This window comes from Arachis stenosperma, chromosome 10, assembly GCF_014773155.1.
Source record: "Arachis stenosperma cultivar V10309 chromosome 10, arast.V10309.gnm1.PFL2, whole genome shotgun sequence".
Lineage (NCBI taxonomy): Eukaryota > Viridiplantae > Streptophyta > Magnoliopsida > Fabales > Fabaceae > Arachis > Arachis stenosperma.
Window position 1 is genome coordinate 109,976,745 of NC_080386.1, and position 19,989 is coordinate 109,996,733.

General features: G+C 33.0%; 1 protein-coding gene across 5 annotated transcripts; it reads left to right on the plus strand.

The window, feature by feature from the left end:
- The first annotated feature begins 8,893 nt into the window (after nucleotides 1-8,893).
- On the plus strand, nucleotides 8,894-12,954 carry LOC130956388 (uncharacterized). 5 transcript variants are annotated; one of them, XM_057883426.1, is made up of 7 exons: nucleotides 8,894-9,404; nucleotides 9,584-9,713; nucleotides 10,342-10,435; nucleotides 10,617-10,710; nucleotides 11,603-11,738; nucleotides 12,381-12,568; nucleotides 12,730-12,954. In XM_057883426.1, exons 1-4 carry the CDS (start codon nucleotides 9,124-9,126, stop codon nucleotides 10,682-10,684), a joined length of 573 nt encoding a protein of 190 aa, XP_057739409.1. In that variant the 5' UTR covers nucleotides 8,894-9,123; the 3' UTR covers nucleotides 10,685-10,710; nucleotides 11,603-11,738; nucleotides 12,381-12,568; nucleotides 12,730-12,954. The 5 variants fall into 5 exon arrangements, 4 of the variants coding, with proteins under 4 accessions (XP_057739409.1, XP_057739410.1, XP_057739411.1 ...); XM_057883427.1 differs by having other exon boundaries at nucleotides 11,646-11,738; XR_009077090.1 differs by lacking the exon at nucleotides 10,617-10,710 and having other exon boundaries at nucleotides 9,551-9,713.
- The last annotated feature ends 7,035 nt before the right edge of the window (nucleotides 12,955-19,989 follow it).

Consider the following 19,989-nt stretch of genomic DNA (forward strand, 5'->3'; position numbering starts at 1 on the left):
TTTACACGTGCAGAGGCTACTCTTGGGGTTAAACGCCAAGTTGTAATGTGTTTTTTGGCGTTTAACTCTGGTTCGTGACGTGTTTCTGGTGTTTTACTCCAGAATGCGTCATCTAAACCTGAATAAAGTATGGACTATTATATATTGCTGGAAAACCCTGGATGTCTACTTTCTAACGCAATTAAGAGCGTGCCATTTGGATTTCTGTAGCTCTAGAAAATCTATCTCGAGTATAGGGAGGTCAGAATCCAACAGCATCAGCAGTCCTTTGTCAGCCTCCTATTAGATTTTTGCTCAGGTCCCTCAATTTTAGCCAGAAAATACCTGAAATCACAGAAAAAACACACAAACTCATAGTAAAGTCCAGAAATGTGAATTTTGCATAAAAACTAATAAAAACATCCCTAAAAGTAGCTAGATCCTACTAAAAACTACCTAAAAACAATGCCAAAAAGCGTATAAATTATCCGCTCATCAGACACCACAGCAACGACAGTGGCAATGATGCCCACCAGCGCCACCTCCCTTCCTTCCTCTTCTCTTTCCTCTCCAGTTCTCCCCCCTTCTCTTTTCCCTTTCTGTTCTTTTGTTCTGCTGTTGGAAGGGGTAAGGGTGGCTAGGATTTTGGTGAGTGTGTGAGGGAGTGTTACGTCAAGGTTAGGGTTAGAATTTTGGTTTGGAAAGAAAAAAAAGAGAAGGGTATTATAGGAATTTTACAAAAATTGAAATTTATAACAACCGATCTGAAAATAAAAAACCATTTTTTTTTTGATAAAAGTGATTGGTTTTGTTCGATTTTTGATTGGTTTGATGAAAATTGAACCAAACCTTAGCATACAGTGGCGATGCTTTTACTATTTTACCCTTTAACCTAGCAACAAAATCCCTAATCCTAATTGAGTGAGTCACTCACGCAGCGCCTCACCCTCTCATTTTTTGTTCTGAATTTCCATTCTCCTTCTCCATCCATAGCACCTCCCTATATCATCTTTTAGTTCTAGGTTTCCATCATCCTCTTCCTCCATTCGCAGCACTCTTTTCATACTCCTCCATCCTTCTCACACAATCTGCGGTGGCGCATCCTTCATTGTGCCGTTGTGAGTCCCAATCATACCCCCCGTCCAAAATTTGTGTTCAAACAACCAAATTAATGTGTTTGTTTAACTACTAATTACTGGACTTCTGTGCAAAATTTGAATTATATGTGTATCACTGCTCATTATATTGATCATGATTAGAAATTGCGAAAAAAGAATCTCAACTTTTATCTTATTAAAAATTACAAAGAAAAAAAATTGGTAGAAAAATTGAGAGATATCTTTTGGGGTGGGATATCTAGAGTGTTCATAATTACTGTTGATAATGTTGTTTTAATGATACTGCAATCTCTTATCTAAAAACTAGAATGAAGGATTGAAATTTACATTATTTGAAATGAGAAATTACATGTTAGGTGTTATACACATATTCTTAACCTTATTTTTTATGATAAATTAAAAGAGATGCATGAATCTATTAGCAAGATAAGAAACACTATTAGATATATGCATGCTTCACCTAGTTGCATGAATAGGTTCAAAAATTTCATTAAGAAGACTAGGATACAATACAAGTGTACTGTTCAATTAGATGTTCCCATTAGATGAAACTTTACATACACCCACTACAAAAAAATATGGTTAAAATGACAGTTTTTTGGGTATTTACGGCGGTTTGAACCGCTATTATTACCAGGAATGACAGTTTTATAAAGTGACATAATTCTGGCCGTCATTCTGGTTATTACGGCGATTTTAAAAAAACCGCCACAATTCCCTTGGTTAAAACGGTGATTTTTGGATCGGTTAAAACGACGATTTTTGGATCGGGTAAAATGGCGATTCAAACCACCATTATTTTCAAATAAAATGGTGTTTTCTGGTTGGTTAAAATGGCGGTTCAAACCGCCATTATTTTTAGGGTAAAAATGGCATTTTTGGTTGGTTAAAATGACATTTATGAACCGCCATTTTTACCCTAATAGAGTGGCATTTTAGTTGGTTAAAACGGTGTTTAAAACCCGTCATTTTTACCGGGTTAAAACGGCATTTTTGGTTAGTTAAAACGGCATTTTTGAACCGCCATTTTTACCCTAATATTGGCATTTTAATTGGTTAAAACGGTGTTTGAAGCCCCCATTTTTACAAGGTTAAAATGGCAGTTAGAAATTGTCCTTTTTACTGGATAAAAGTGATATTTTTTATCGCGTTAAACGAATAATTTTTTTTATTAAAATGTCAAAATAACAGAAATATTATATAACTCATAAATAAAGTATTAAACAAAATATATGATTTTTTATTATTGAAAATCAAAAGTAATCATTCTTATACATAGTATCAAACATAGCATAATTTTTTAACTATAAATGTCTTAATATGTAACTCTTAATATATAAAATCTCCATCACATTTCACGCTACTCTGTTGCTCGCTTCAGAAGACCTACTTCCTAACTCTTTTGTTGATGAAATCTCACTCTCTTGATCCAATTCCTATAATAAAAATATAATTTGAAAACATAAAAAAATAAATAGATAAACCATTTAGAATAGTTGACTTAACCATAATAAGAAAAACATAATAAAACTATAACTACTTACTGGAAGAAGCATTAAAACACCAATAGGAACAACTGAAGCCAAGCAATCAGTGTTCTTTTAAGCATTTTCTTCTTCTTTTCAGTCAATTCATCCCCAATCAGAGCCCTTCTAAGCAAAACCTGTAGCAGCAGCGACATCAATAGCTAGAAGTTGAGTTCCTTTCTAGACATCCTGCTCATTGAGTAGCAAATTTCAAATTCAGACAGGTCTCAAATGTTATAAAGACAACTTGTAACTTTGGTCGAAACTTTAATTTCTATTCATTTTATGGGTTTGTGGGCATTGTCAATATTACCAACACTGCATAATAAATATCATGCTACCCAATTTTCCATTTTAGTTTCTATAGATGGCATGGGATAAAAATAAGTACTCAGCTTCATTGATTAATGTGACAAATAAACTCAAACCAAATAAATAAAGATAATCTTCACATCAAAGAAACACCTCCAAAATAAAAATACCGTTCGTGTTTCCTTTACTTTGCCTAAAGATTTCTCTCTGATATTTTCCTTCTTCTGAACCCTGGACAACTAAAAAAATTCAGCAGCATCACCATATCAAGCATCATCATCGATGACTACTAAATCCTTCAAAAGCAAATATAAAAATGTTCAATCTAAAAGTGTACACCAAGCAAAACCAACAGAAAGTTAAAAAATATAGTTACTCCTCCATAGTTTCTCTAAAGCAACATGAAAAGGAACATAAAATTTTGTACTTGCAACTTACAAATCTGAATTTCTGATGTACCTCATTACTATTTTGGACGTATTTCTCAAGTTCCACTAGCTCATTTCTCGAATATCCGTATTAGATGTTAAGTTCTAGGATTGCCTTCGGCGTCCCGGAGCCTTACATTTTATATCTTGGGCACTATTACCATACTGAGAACCTCTAGTTCTCATTCTATACTTTGTTATTGTTTTTCAGATGCAGGTCGTAATTCACCTCGGTTAAATTGCGGACATGGTGGCAGAGCGGAGTATGGTTTCTTCCTAGTTTGTTTCTGTTTTATTTTGTTGTAGTACTTTCTCTTACCCTTTTCGTTTTAGACTTTATGGCCTTAGAGGCATACTTGATAGATAATTTGTATAAGCTGTTTTAACTCCAAAATTCTGTATTTTTCTGTTTGTAACTAGTTGGCTTAAACTCTGCAAGCGGATAGTTCCCTATGATTATTATACTCTTATATCTATATATGTTCTATTCTCTTGCATCTATAGCTTGTGTCTTGTGCGTTAGCTTCGTGTGAATGTTTCGCGCTTTTGTAATTCTTTTTTTGAGCTTAATCCTTCCTCGGACTTCTAGAATATATTACTTCCTTCTATATAAATATGTATAAGCCTTAGAATTGTTGTAACCTTTGATTAACCTTTGCTTTACGGCTAGAGGTAAGGCTTAGAATAATTAGGGTGTTACATATCCCAACTGGACTCGAGGAACCCTCTCGACACAAACTCATTTCCTAAGAATTATAATTAGGTCATAAGATACTCAATACATATCATATATATCCTGCTATATACTGCATAAATTTGGTAGAAATCCTTTTCATATCTAACTCGATACACTACAAAATACAAGATGAAACATCTATTTTAAGATATGATATTTTTACTTACTCTTTGCAGGTATCACCCACATTCGATTTGTGGATTAATGGATTATTGCTGACTGAAAATCTCTGTCTAGAAAAAAACTTCCACTCAACCCAATCTAATTACCATTGATTTGAAAATATAAGTTGATCTGTTGGCTATAGGCCGATCCAAATTTTCCTATTAATCTGTTAGCTATAGATCAGCCCAAGTTTACCTATTGTGATTTGTTAGCTATAGGTTAGCCAAAATTTACCTATTGATCTATTAGCTATAGTTCAACCCGAATTTTACCTATAAATTGGAATTTGAATAAAATAAATAAAATATGCTTATTCAGTAATACAGATTCTTGAATATAACAGAATTATTTGAAAAACATTCACAGGTGGTTATCCAAATATCAGGGCCACGAAGTAACCGTGATATAAGGTAACAACTTTATAAAAAGGAGAAATCCTTAGGGGAGAATGTATGTATTTCACTTTTAAATTGCAATATACCCATTTCACTCTCTTTCTGACTTGAATGTTGGAGTGCCTTTGCAGATGCCTACTGTCGCTGTTCTTGGGAAGCTAATGTATACCTCATCCAGCCCAGGCAAAAATGAATTTAGCCTTGAATCGGACGAGCTATACCTCTCTCAAGACTTACTACGTAGGAATATTTGGCTTCCACCATGGGGCCAAAGTTTTAAACTAACCCCACCACCATCTCTTATGCCCTATTTTGCCTCTTTTTTGCTGGTCACGACCTATGGCAGAAGCGCAAAGCAACCCTTCTCCTTTCCCTATTCAAGCCGAGCTTTTGGCTATCAATAAGTTGTTACGGGAAGAAGTCCAATGCACGGCGGAAATATTAAACCAGAAACAAAACGATCGACGTGACGAGGAGAAACAGAAAAATTCTGCTGATGATGATGACCATACTACGAAACCAACGCCAGGGTGATAGTCACCAAGCCATCAATAAAAAGAACCAATTTCTTCTCAAAGGAAATTATGAGCTTCCAAATGCCCATAAACTTCACTCTACGGTGATCCCAACATCCACGTCACTAAATTCTACTCAATGATGTTCATGAATGGTGCATCTGACCTAATACTTTGTCATACATTCTTGACTTTCTTAGATGGTGCTGCTTAATCTGGTTTTCTAATTTACCTACAGGTTCTATATCGAGCTTCAATGAGCTGGTCAACCTCTTTGTCAACAACTTTGCAGCTTTGAAGATCTATGTGCATGACTCGAACTATCTTAGTACCATACGACAAGGGTAGCATGAGAGTCTCAAGGACTATAAGACAAGATTCACCAAAGTGGCCATAGAGATTCCAAACTTCAACCCAGATGTCCACCTACATGCGTTGAAAAGTGGACTTCGTCATGAAAAATTCCAGGAGACAATAACAGTGATAAACCAAAGACACTAGCCGAGTTCCGAGAGAAGGCAACAAGCCAAATAGAGATAGAAGAGCTCCGACAAGTTCGAAGAGCTAAAAAAATCAACTCTTAGTCGAGAGGATTCCAAGCGAAACAAACATCACAACAATAAAAAGGACCATTCAGAAAAAGCTAAGGTCATTAGACGAGGCATACCCGTGCACCTTCAACTATGGAGCTTTCACATTCATAGCACATCATTTTATTTTTTTATCTCCTTATTATTATTATTATTATTATTATTATTATTATTATTATTATTATTATTATTATTTTGCTCTCCTTCACAACAAAGCAAAACTCATACTGACTTATAAGTTGGCTTATTTACTATCACCCGTCAAACAATGCACCAAACTGAATACCTATTTAACCAATCTATACCGCTAATATAAACAATTGTGATTCTGAGATATTTGAAACAGACCTATTTTATTCTAATGCATATCAAAAGTCGAAACTTCAAATTTCTTTTCCGCAATTTATTTCTGAAGAAATTAACCGATTTTCAATACGAAAAGAATACTCAAACATACCAATCCAAACAAGCCGACGCCTATAAGTCGAAATTATTTCAAACAAACTGGCACTTTTAAGTTAGAGTCACTTTTCAACAAATCGACAGTTATAAGTTAGAATCAATCCAAACAAGCTGACACCTATAAGTCATAATCATTTCAAACAAACTGATAATTATAAGTCGAAATCACCTCCAACAAACTGGCAATTATAAGTCGGAGTCACTTCCAACAAATCGACAGTTATAAGTCCGAACCAATCCAATCAAGTCGACACCTATAAGTCGGAATCACTCCATATAAATCGGCATTTATAAGATGGAATCAGTCAAAGCAAGTTGACACATATAAGTCTGAGTCAATCCAACAAACAATCAACTATGAACTCATCCAAAAATACATGATATAAACAACACCTTTCCTAATGACAAGTTTGACCAACTTTATTTTCAAGATTATCAAGTTGATCTTGGAGGCTAATCCTCATATTAATATTTAATCATTATTCATAATCACTCTCAATTTTCTTTTACTTTATTATTTACCTCAAGCTATTTTTTAAGATGACTATCATTTTTCAATTACAACAAGTTGAATTTGGGACTACTACTATTACTATCACTATTCCAATTTATAGGTCTAAAAGTCAAAAAGCTCAGCTTGTCTTATTGAAAAATACCACAAGCCAAGCTTGGTGACTGTGATCTGTTTACTATAGGTCGGCTCAAATTTATCTATTGATCTGTTAGCTATAGGTCGGCCCAAGTTTATTTATTGTGATCTGTTAGCTATAGGTCGGCCCAAATTTACCTATTGATCCGTTAGCTACAGTTTGACCCGAATTTTATCTATAAATCAGAATTTGAATAAACTAAATAAAACATGCTTAGTTAGTAATACGGATTCTCGGATATAACAGAATTATTCAAAAATTGTTTACAAGTGGTTACTCAAATATCAGGACCACAAAGTAACCGTGATATAAAGTAAACTTTATAAAAAAGAAAAATCCTAAGAGGAGAAGGTACATCATTCACTCTAAATTATAATATACTTGTCTCATTTTCTTTTTGATTTGAACGTTGAAATGTCTTTGCAAGTGTTTATGTTGTCATTCTTAAAAAACCAACATATACCTCATTCGATCAAAATAAAAATAAATTCAACCTTAACCTTAGATCTAACGAGTTATATCTCTCCCGAAGCTTACTGCGCAAGAACATAACTAATAATCCTATCTATAGCTCTTCAAGTATGTTAACTTCACTCCAGCTTATTGGTTTATATAAATAATATCTGCTATTATTAATTTATGAACTACGAAAATTACACTCTTCATGGTTCATTATTAGACGGTTATATATATTTTATACCTTGCCAACTAACAATAAAAAAGGTTGTAGATTTAATTATAAATGTATAGTGGTTTTGTAAGTTGTATATGGATAAGTAAAGAGCTTTGCACGTTTAGTCAGAGCATGGAATCTGAATATAGTAATGCACTTGTGCATTCGAAGGATTTGGCAGCTGTCTGGTATCTGGTATAACATATATTAAATAAATAAATTGTTGATGACTTTCATTTTCTTTGATTGATTGCAATTTTTTTTTTCAAAATGAATTACCAAATTTTATTTCTTGTTTGCTATATATTTACAATGTAATAAAGAGTAGGGAGTTAAAAAGCGTAACCTTTAGTCATAAACATCACTAAAAAACGTATTTTATTTTAAACATTAATTAAAAGTATAGTTTTTGATACAGAAAAATGTATCTTTAAAAATAGACAATAATTAAATAGATATTCTTACTAAAACGTCTCCAAAACAAAAACGTAATCTTTACTTAAGACATTATTTTTATTTTTAATTATATTTTTTAAATATAGCTGAATAGGTATGTTTTTGGTAGTGACAGCCTACTAATAAGAGAGTAAAAAAGAGTATAATTTTAACATTTTCTCCCCTCATGTACGTATACGATTAATGGAAAGCAAATGTTTATAAGGATGACAAACTGATTTAAAAAAATCAAATTAACACGATAACAACATAGAATTAGTCATAATGGCTATAGACGAGGGATAAAGCCAAAAGTAATGTATGTGCACTTGTATAATGTGGATGAAAGACAACAATGGCAATAACTAATGGTGAATGATGATGGTTATGGAGGTGGTGGCCAGTGACAACATATGGTGGAAGGCGGCATTAGATGGAAGCGAGGTTTAACGGTGGCGATGGTCAACATCAAACAAGTAGAAGATAGTGAAAGTTAGCGTTAATCACCTGAAAATATCTTTATACAAGAATCACTACAAGAAAAGGCCTATTGTCACGCTTTTTTTGTCACGCTTTAAAAGCGTGGCCAAAAGTGGTCAATGGCCACGCTTTTGTGAGGTGGCAATTGAATAGAGATTCAGTCACGATTTTTCTCGCTACACTTCAAAAACGTGGCGAAAAGGGTCAATGGCCACGCTTTTGAAAAGATGGCAACTGATTAGAGATACGGCCACGTTTTTTTGCCACGCTTTTGAGAGAAACAGGGACATTTTAAAAGCGTGACAACAGAGTTTCATTACAGTAGCGTTTATAAAACGTGGCCATATCCTGGAAAAGGTTAAAAAAAAATAATAATAATAACCCCAAACCCAATGACCCCTGCATCCTGTTAACTTTAAAACTTGGCCAAAAGCTTCGCGAGGCTCTCTCACTCTCCACTCTTACCGTCATTCTCGTCTATGCCATTTCTTCAGTACTTCATCCAGAAAGAAAAACAAGATACTACTAATAATAAAACCCTAAATCCCCGAATCCAATTCAACAAAAACCCTAATTTACCCCTCCGATTCTCGCATCTACATGGTGTGAAGTGCGAACTGTGGCGTATTCAATTGCTCCCTCAATCAACGATTTGAAGAATGTCACAAAACGACCGCCCGGAGGCGCCGTCCTCGGCGACAGCCGCAAACGGCTCCGCGGCGGCGAAGGAGGAGAATCCAGCTGCGAGGGTGTTGGTTTCTTCGAGCAAGGCTGAGGCTGAATCTGAACAAGGAGCACAAAGCGGAGGAGTACGAAGACTTGGAATTGATGTACTGCCCAGCGGTTTTCACCGCGCTGGAGAGGTACCTTCCGCCGAACATGCTCAATGCTCGTCGCGAACACAAGGTATATGCCCTTACGGCGCTTATGGCATCGTTTGGTAAGCAAATCCAACCCTTAAAGTTTGCGTTTTTGTGTTGATTTGTTCCTTTCCTTCCATAAAAAAATTGGTCTTTCTTATTGGGTTCGGAATGGAAATCGGAAAAATTAAAAATCTGATCTTTTCTTTCCATTCCTGTGTCACAGGGTTTTGTTAATGTGAATGGAATATGTATGTAGTTCCGCTCTAAATTCGGAGACGAATGAGCATGTTGCCATTAAGAAGATTGCCAATGCATTTGACAACAAGATTGACGCCAAGAGGACCCTCCGTGAAATCAAGCTGCTTCGTCACATGGATCATGAAAACGTGAGTGAATGATAGTTTTATTTTTCATCTGTGATAATTTACATGAATCCCCTTTATTGTTTGTTGTTTGGTGTGGGTGTGTATGTTTCGGGTTTGAGATTCAGCTAAGATTTGCTTGTCGATTAGATCTTGCTTAATGTGTTCTGGACTTGATGCTTTGAATTATTCACTTGTTGAAGCCATTCACAGATCAACTTTTCTTACTGGATGTGTAACTAAAGATGAAAGATCCAATTGGTTTATACATCATCATTTTCACGGCTGGTATTTAGATTACTAGTAGTAGAATCATTGATGACCATGTTTTCGCAAAAATGACTGCTAGTTAGTTATAATAACTCTTAATGGGTAATGGCTACAAGTAAACGACAGAATTTTATCCAAATTGGTTGATTCGGGTTCTTGTTTAATATCCTGTAGTTATCATTGAACAGCTTAGAGTTTTATCCTTAAAGATGGTGTCGTTACTTTCCATAACTACCCTGTCTTAATGAATGTACACAAGCGTTTCTCATTTAATCTAGTGTAACTAAGCACAAGTTTGGTGCTCCCTTTTCAAAATATAAGATTGCTTTCAATATTTAGTTTACTCTGAAATTAATTGATGCTTTGTGAATTGGTGTTGCAGTTGTCAGTGTTGGAGCAGCACTTTTCTTGTTCCAGCAGTTTGCCGCATCAATGGAAGATTTGGAACCCTTACGGCTGTTCCAATACACCATATGGTTAGTCTTATGAGATCTCTTCTTACAAGCTTTTATAGTGTGTGATCAATTAGTCTTTTCACAATTCCATCACTAGAAAACCACTCTTCCTTAAAATTCAATTGATAAGTAGGTTTAAAGATATTTTTCTGTGTTTTTTTTTTGGTTATTCTTTTAATTTGCTTCTATTTCATTCACCCAGGATATTTATTCGTTGCAATCCTGAGGCTTATAGATCGGCCTGAAGCTTTTGTTTCCGGAATTTTTTAAAAAATTTTGTTTTTCCTGGCAATCAGGTTAGATTTTTCACCTTCTGGATGTTTCTTCTTTTTTTTTTTTCGTTTTTGTTTTATATTATATCACCTTTTTTAAGGAATCTAAGTTTGTGCTGGGTGAATTTTGGAAACACTAATCTGTACATGCAAATTTGTAGAAAGGGTAGAGATTTAGGGCTATGTTCTGACGTGTTGGCAAATTTTGCAATTAATTTTATTAAATTTTCGGTGTTTTTTGAATTGTGAGATATGTCCCCTGATTGCTACTACTATGATTAATACTTTAATGCTTTTTGGGCCTGGTTATTGTTTTATGCTGTCTTTAAGGAATTTTGTCAAACTGAACTTTTTTTCCTTTTGATTCTTCCATCTCCTCCTTTCTTTTTATCTTTTCGTCAACCTTCCTTCCTTTCTTGTTGAATAAGAGGAGATAGATTGATGTAGTTTTTTTATTTAGCAGATATGAATACTTTTCAAATGGTTTTGAATATCTTAAGTGATGGTTAAGTTCGAATCAGCTACAGATACTGTCATTTTAAATTTGCTTGATCTGGTAAATTTTGTGCTTGAATGTGTATTAAAGAGAGATTTGAGATGACAATTCATATATCACATCACAGAAAAACGTTTCATTTTTATCAACTCATGATTAATTATTAAATGGGTCAACATCCTTAAGCTTGCTTTGTTATATGCTTATTAAAATGGAGTTCTGTAAAACTATTTAATTTCTTTATTTTTTTGGTTTGATTAGGACTCGAGGTTATTAAAAATGAAGATTTTGTTCCATGCTTTTTCTTTGTTTATTACTGAAATGAAAGTTTCTTTCTTCTGGTGTTAAATGACCCAAAATGAATAAGTTCTTTTCAGCTGGGAGGCAAAATTCTAATAAGTTCTTTTCCTTCTCTTTCAGAAGTCCTCGGAGATTTATTTTTTCAGGCTTTAAAACTTTTCAGGATAAGCTGGATGAGTTAGCACACAAGGTATTACCTGATTATCAAGCTGCTGCAGTGACTCTCTTAGCACTATTATCAACTGCACCTGGTGATGTGAGTATTACTTATCATGCTTGCTTGCTTGTTGCATTTTGTTCATCTATTGGCTAAGCTTGATTTTAGAAGAAATTATTTATTAGTTACATACACTTAATGGTAAAATTGTGTTTCTGCCTTTGCCACTATTTGATGTTTATGCTGAACTTATTGGTATTGCCATATAGTAACTTAAATTTGATTCTTTATTTGTTTTTCGATTTTATAAATTGTAATTTTTGTTACAATTCTATTTACAGTCAATCATTCATAACTTTAGAAGAGAGATAAATTGAAATCCTTTAAAAATATGAGGTAAAATTAAAACTTTCGTCAAATACTGAGGACATTTAAAACGGTTTTGCTTGTTTCCTTTTCTTTTATTATTTAATCTTCTTTTAAAGTTTTTTTACAAGATAAGACGCGTTGGTTTGAGACTGAGTGATAGGCTAAAAGAAGAAGTGAAATTTGTGATTTTAACCACCTTGTTCAGTTTTTGCTGAAGTTGGCAGCTGAGTTGTTAGAGCTGTTAGTTAGTTATTTAACTAACCTGCTGATCATCAGTGTAAAGTCTAACATGTAATTAGTGTGATTTTGCCGTTATCTTTTAATCAATGAGAACCAATCAGTGATGCTATTTTACAAATGCTATGTTTACAGAATAGGAAAATGAAGCAGTTGATGTGCTTAAGATCTATATATGATCTTTCTTGCTTGCTTAGAGGATGAAGTTGATTTCCTCACAGCTCAATCAGAGCAAGACCAACAGAAGGAATAATGTCAAATTCTGGCATGTTTTTCGATCAAAGGAAATCAGATTGGCTTTCCTTGTTGGAAGAGGACTTCTGGTAATAATGCCTGTTTCCTTTTCTTTTATTCTTTAATCTTCACACATGTTTTGGTTTGCGACTTTGAGTAATAGGCTAAAAGAAAATAAAGCTAGTGTTGCCTAGAATGGAAAGTGAAGCTTCAAAATAATTTATCAATCTGTCTTTGCCATCTTTTGCAGGTAAAAAAGTTCATAAATGTTTCGAAACAATTATGTATGATCTAAGGGAAGGAAGTTTAAGAGGGCTAGAGGAAAGAGGAACATCAAAGGACTTAGGATTTAAGTTGTATTGTTTCTGTATTTTTCTTCAGTTTTTACTTTTGAAATTTGAACTCTTGATTTATTTTGTATTTGAGTATTAGTTTTTTAATGTATAAAATAATTATAGCAAAAATTATATGTCACTAATTATTATTTGATTTGTCTTATAATAAAAATTACATAATATATTTATAAGTTTGGTAATAAAAAAGAATTGAGAAATTTATATTTTGTATTGAAGGTAAAAATTAGAAAAAAGATTTTTTTTTTTAAATTTTACAAGGCTATTGGTATGGACATATGGTCACGCCTTTAAAGCGTGGTCATATCTCTCACATACGGCCACGCTTTAAAGGGTGGCCATTTGTAAAAGCGTAGCGATAAGTCATCGCCACGCTTGCAGACGCCATTCTTTCAAAAGTGTGGCAGTAGCTCAAAAAGCGTGGCGAAAAGCTATCGTCACACTTTTTTCAGTTTTTCGCCACGCTTTAAAAGCGTGGCAATAGAGCTGTTTTCTTGTAGTGATTAAATCTTTACTTAATAAATTATAATTTATGTGTAAAATTAAAATAAAGAATAAATTACCATCTGTACCCATTAAAGATACAGACGCTAACAAATGTACCTATATAAGAATAATACGACAATAGTAACAACGGAAGATGGCTTCCGTGTGCTAAGAGTACCCTAACGGACCAATTACGTAATCAACGTCTGGGTACTCTTGGCACACGGAGGCCATCTTCCGTAGTTACAATTATCGTTTTATTTTTATATAGATACATTTGTCAACATCTGTATTTTTTATGGGTATAAATAATAATTTATTCTAAAATAAAAATAAACTGATAATACATGACAATTTTATTAATTGATGAATGACAATAACTAACTTCTTCAAATAATAATGGATAAATATTCACATAAAAACTACAATTATAAGTATAAAAAAATACACTTGTAAAAAAAGATGACATTTACCATCTTATTTTAAATGTGTTTAAACAACACAATTGGGCTTCGTTATTAAATATTTACATGACAATATAATTGCGTAATGAGTGAGTGAAAATAATCTATTAACCGAACCAATATATACAAATAAAAAGGACCAAACCAATCTATTTTTTTCTGGTTCATGCAATCAATCTCTTCATTAAATTCAAAGCCTATGGAATATAATTTGTTATGTTAGTCTAAAACGGCCTTTTCGGCCTTTTTATAAAATAAAAACCCACTAAGACTCGATAATTTATTAACCACATTCATTTAGCACCCTAAACCAATAATAAATTTTCTAGTTGGAAAAATTACTAAAAATACTCATGAAGTTTATGAATGATGACAAAAATATCTATAAATTAAGAAAATTAACGATATATTTATAAAAAATGGGTTTTGTATGACAAGTATATATTCAAACCCTAATTTTTTTGTTGATTTTTAATAAAATTTTCAAACTATCCCCACCTTCAACCTCAACTCCACCGCCACAAATCCCTCATTTTCTACTCAGCTCCATCGGTCTTTCTCTGGCCTTCCCCATCGCACTCAAATCCCTCATTCTCATAGCCTTCCCCATCACACTCACAGCCTTCATTTTCTACTCCCGGTCCATCGTTCCCCTACTCTACTTAGGCTACCTCGGAGACCTCTAGCTCATCGTAGAGTATCTCCCACCCTTTCACGCAAGCCTCCCTCGTTGGCACCCTCTTCTGCATCGGCGTTGCCGGTGTTGCCGCTACCTCCGCCGACTCCAACCTCTTCAACTTCCTCTTTTGTCTCGGTGACAAAGCGAAAGCAATTGGAGGTCTCTTCGATGGCAGCATCAGCATCGGACCGAACATGAGCTCCAAGACGCAGCTGAAGGCATGCGGCAGGCAACGAAGCTTGCGGCTACGCTTTTTGGGACAGACGAAATGAACCTTTATGGTAGGAGCTTTGGACAGTAATGCAACAGAGGATTGCATCACCAAGATTAACAATAGAATCAACTAATAATGATGAAGAATCAGAGAAAGAACCATAAAGGAACAGTTTAATCGTTTCAGTTATTTTTTTCTTTTTTTTTTTTTAATCTGGGAGCTTTCTTTGTGTGAAAGGATGTAATGAAAAATAAAAAAGAGCTCAATATACCAGATTTTTCTGTTAGGAACTTATTGAGGTGTTTTACCACCACGACCACCATTGATTTCAACCCGGTTTGTTGTAGGAGTAGTTTCGGACTCCATGGCAAGAGTTTTAAAAGTTTAGGTTGGGTTATAGAAGGTTAGAAAAGTAAATTGATGTTGAGGGTGAGAGTAGTTTGGGAATTTTATTAAAAAATCAACAAAAAATTAGAGTTTGAATATTTTTGTCATACGAAATACATCTTCCATGGGTACAGTGTTAATTTCCTTAGTTTATGAGAACTTTTGTCAGCATTCGTAAATTTCATGGGTATTTTTGGTAGTTTTTACTTACTAGTTCAAACCAAGTTGGGTTGGTCTAGTGGTTAACTCACTAGTCCGCTTAAACAAGTGTCAGGGGTTCGAATCCCGTCTTGTGCATGCAGCAACCCATTAACCAGCGGCAAACCATTAAATGGAGCTCAGTACCGCGACGGATTAGTCCTTGACTTGTTGGGTTGGGGGATATTATGAAAAAACAAAAAAAAAATTACTAGTTCAACTGGACTACCTTGTACCAGTTTGTAATTACATTAAATCACAAGTCGCATGTTGCTAATAGACATCCTATGTACGGAAGCAATTTGCACCACACAAATGAAATATTTTCATATGGACTTTAAAGGACCAGATTATACTTTTTTTCACCAAACACTTTTCCATCTATTTTACTCTGCTATAATGTATTTGTATATGTATAAAAAATTAATTCACAGACTCTTACTTGTATATCGTTTGATATTATTGATATGTCAAATTAAGAGTTATAGGTTAAGGGTCACCATAATATTCTAACTAATAATCGAATATGATCTAGATGTAATGAGTTTATTAGTTAGGGTGTTACACTACATCTGCCAACTTTCAGAGAAAATGAGGCTTTATAAGCCTTATTAGAAGAATGATGGGAAATGCGTTCTCGTGACTGGAGTGAAGGCCTTTCTTAGATGCTTCATGTGAAGTAGCGCGCATTGTGGACCTGTGCAGTTTTTCTCGCGAACTGCAAATCCGTCGGTTGTTGCATGGGTTTAACCACTGTTAACCGGTTTTCAACGGGTTAAAAGCAGAAATGGTCTTTGTCGTGTATCAAACTGGCCAAGCTATTAGTTTACCAATTTTTTAGTTGAGTTGGCCAATTTAGTCCGATTCAATTCTAGAGAGAGAGAGAGAGAGAGAGAGAGAGAGAGAGAGAGAGAGAGGAATTTATATTTATTCAGTAATTCCTAAACCAGAGTTTAAATTTATGGACTAAGCTCTAACTTCAAATGAAAAATTTTATCGACCAAATCTTGATTTCAAAATATAAGATCGCGCTTAAATTGCTTCAGCTTTATTTTGAACATTCAAGTTGCGTTAAATGCTCAATCCTGTTTTGGAATTGCTGCAGTTTTACTCTTTTAACCCATTGAATAAAAGAAGGATATTTCGGGATTGCCAAAACCATCACTACCTTTATTATAGTGGGTAAAAAAAAAAAAGAACTCTCAGCATTTAGGCTTAACTCGTGAAAATTGAATGGGGACACTTGTATCCTATGCCACGCGTCAACATAGGAAGTGCTCGTAGAAGCACCAGTAGTGAAAAAGATGTTAGCGCCAAAGATTATGGCAGATGAACATTGTTTGGGTAGGCTTTTTTATAATTATAAATAGATAGCTATATACTTATTATGTACGTATCCAATAATACTATTTATCGCGTAGCACGACAATTAAGGGTGTGTTTGGTTTAGCTTTTTGAGTTATAGAACACACGTTTTAATTTTCTTGAATGCCTCAACTTTTTGTTTGGCTATTTTTTTTTTTCTAAACACAAATGTTATTCTATATTTCAACTCCTGTTTATCTGAAGAAAAAAATTGTATCTTTAAAGAACAATAATTATGATTGGAGAAGTAATTAAAAAAATTTATTTTTTTTTGCCAACGTTATTCTTTATTCTTATCTATAAGAAGAGACACGAAGAATAATTATCAACATTCTCATATTTAATCTTTTTCATAGTCATGCTTTACAAGTAAGTATTTTAATTTTTTTATAATATCATTTTTTGTATTCTCTACTAGGTTTTGCTTTTTATAAACTTTTTATATTTTTTTTGCTCATATTATGGATGTTATTTTTTTTGAATTTTTACTTTAATGTTGTTTATTATTTTTTTTAATTTTTAGTACTCATTATTCATATAAATTTTTATTAATACAAATTTCTTTTTTATAGAACTTTTCTTTATTTTTTTATTTGATTTTATGTCATTTTTATTGTGGAATCTTAATTAGGATGTATTATATTCATTATTGTTAATTATTTTATCATTTAAATTAATGATTCTTTTAAAAAATTAAATTAAATTTAAAAAAATACAGAGAAAATATCCGAAAAAATAAGACAAAAAATATAACTAAAAGAATGTTGAAAAAAATATCATTTTCAATAATATAAATCTATGTCCCCTTTAATAATTTTTATCCTAAAATAATTTTGAATAATATAAATCTATGTCCCTTTTACTAATTTTTATCTTAAAATAATTTTAAACAATCTAATCCAAACAACATTCATTTTATTATAATCTATTTTCTTATAAAACATTAACACTAATTTACTTTTTATCAAAATCAAATTTAAAAAATTAATTTAATGCAAAACTACTATTTGCTATTTCATTTAATTCCAATCACACACTAATTTGTTACTTTACTTCCATTGTTCTACAAATTTTACCTTATGCAAGTGCTGAATAATTTGCTATCTGAAATTTAAAAATTTTTTGTTATCAAACAAAAATGTCTGACAACAAAAAAAATTTAGCCAAAACTAATCAAAATTTTTTTTATTTACCAAAAAAATTAATAAATGCTTAATAAAATAATTTGATACGTGGTCAGGAAGGCAGTTAAGGGGCAGAATGATAATCTTGTCATGTTAAAAAATTTGAATACTAGAAAAATTGTATAATGCTGGTCTTGGACATCAAGAAGACCAAGAGTCCGTCTCAAAAACAGTGGTACTAAAATAGCGATAACTTATAAGGCCTATTGAGCTAAAATAGGACAACAAGAAGCCCAATAATGCTTTTCAAATTCAATGAGAGACATAATTTATTATTAATTTTTGAATTTCTAGGCATTTATTTTAATTTATTTTGTTGTTAGAGTTTGTTGAAAGATTTGACTTACTTTTAATTTGTTTAGTAGTATTTTTAGGGATTTTAAATTTAAATCAAATCAAATCTAATCTAATAAGATCAAATTTGATTTCCATTAGTTATCATAGCTTTAGAATTTTAAAATTTAAATGAAATCTGATCTAATCTAATAAGATCAAATCTGATTTAAATTTTTTATTTTATCTTTAGGAGATTTAAATTAAGTTATATTATCTTATCTTTTAGTTAGTTTGTTAGGAGCCTATTTAAATACCTTTGGTGAGATAATTTACACAATTTTTTATGAATAAAATTTTCTTAGTGCTTTATACCCGTTTTTTTAATGTGATTAAATGAGGTGAGTGATTTGCTTTGCTTATTGCATGAAGAAGTTCGAAAGATCCAACATTACGGTGATTTTGTGCGTTAGTCTCTTTCAGTTTTCATTCCTCTGATCTAAGATGTCAGGGACAGGTTTTTTGAAGGTCTAATAGGAAAACCCTTACGGTGATCTAGGTTGCTAAGAACAAGTTTTTTAGAAGTCTAGTAGGAAAACCCTTTCAGTGACCTAGGTTACTAAGTATAGGTTTCTTAGAGGTCTAATGGAAAACCCCTTATCTATCCTTTTATATTTCTGCTGTGTCTTTTCTGTTGCGTCTTTTCTCCATCTTTTTTCTTATCCCTTTATCCTTTGTTATATTTTCTTATCATCTGGTATCAGTTACAGGTCGTAGGTAAATTCTTATTTATCTACACATTTCATGGGTCTTGTTTAGTCTCTTTGTTTTTTTCTTTAATTTCTGCAAATTCACTTTAGAGTCCACAAAAAAAAGTAAAAAAAAAAGATTGAGTATTACGATAGTGATGATAAAGAAATTTTATATGCGAAAAAGAATTCTCAGTTGCAAATCCCTGCATTTAAAGGGAGGAATGATCCTGAAGCTTATTTCAGATGGGAAAGGAAAGTAGAGTCGATTTTTTTTTGCAAATTGCATCCTTTCAGAGAAAAAGAAGGTTTGAATGGTACAAGCCAATTTTTTTGATGATGCCCGCATATGGATGACTGAAGATGAAGAAAATCATGAAGAGTCAGTTTGTGCTATCATCATACCAACATGAGGAATCGAGTTGTGCCATTATCATACCACAATGAATTTTTTTAAAAATTTTGTAAGTTACAACAAGGTTCACAATCAGTGATGGAGTGCCACAAGGAGTTTCTATATTTGATGGATAAGGCTAATATTAAAAGGAGTCTCGAGATTCTTATGGAACGATTTTTGTTTGGATTACGTGAAGAACTTGTAGTTAAAGTACAACGTTACCATTACGCGACCATGGAGGATTTGGTCAAATTGGCCATTGACATGGAGCATATGCAACAATTTGTAGCAATTTGAGATTTCAAAGGAGTAAAATTTGAGGATCAGACAAAAGTCAAACTTTCTTATTTCAAGAAGAATATTATAGATCGACATAAGACGAGAACTTCTTCCACGTCTATCTTTAAATCTCCTTCAAAGTCAGATATGGAAGAATTTGTTGAGTATGATGTGTTCTTGAAAGATTCAAAAGTGTAGAATTTTTCAACTGGATCCTTGGGATGTGAGCAATTTGAAAAATATGAGAGAAAAGAAACTAAGAAAAAGAGTAAGTGTTTGAGTGAAAAGAATCCATATTTGATTGAAAGTAAGAGTTTTAAGAGAAAAGAAGAGAATAGTGAGCGAGAGGAGTCAATGAGTAAAAAAGAAATTGAGAGCAATAAACACACTTGTGAGAGAGATCTAGAAAGTTCTAACTTAGACAAGAGTACATTAGTATCATTGAATTCATTGGAGTCCTTAGTTTCTCACACATCTAACCA

Bases quoted from the DNA above. Each gene is read 5' to 3' on its own strand.
- LOC130956388 (XM_057883426.1), top strand. From the start codon at position 9,124: ATGTCACAAAACGACCGCCCGGAGGCGCCGTCCTCGGCGACAGCCGCA. The intron at 9,405-9,583 runs GTAAGCAAATCC...ATATGTATGTAG, and splicing joins GGCGCTTATGGCATCGTTTG to TTCCGCTCTAAATTCGGAGA. The intron at 10,436-10,616 runs GTTAGTCTTATG...TCATTCACCCAG, and splicing joins CTGTTCCAATACACCATATG to GATATTTATTCGTTGCAATC.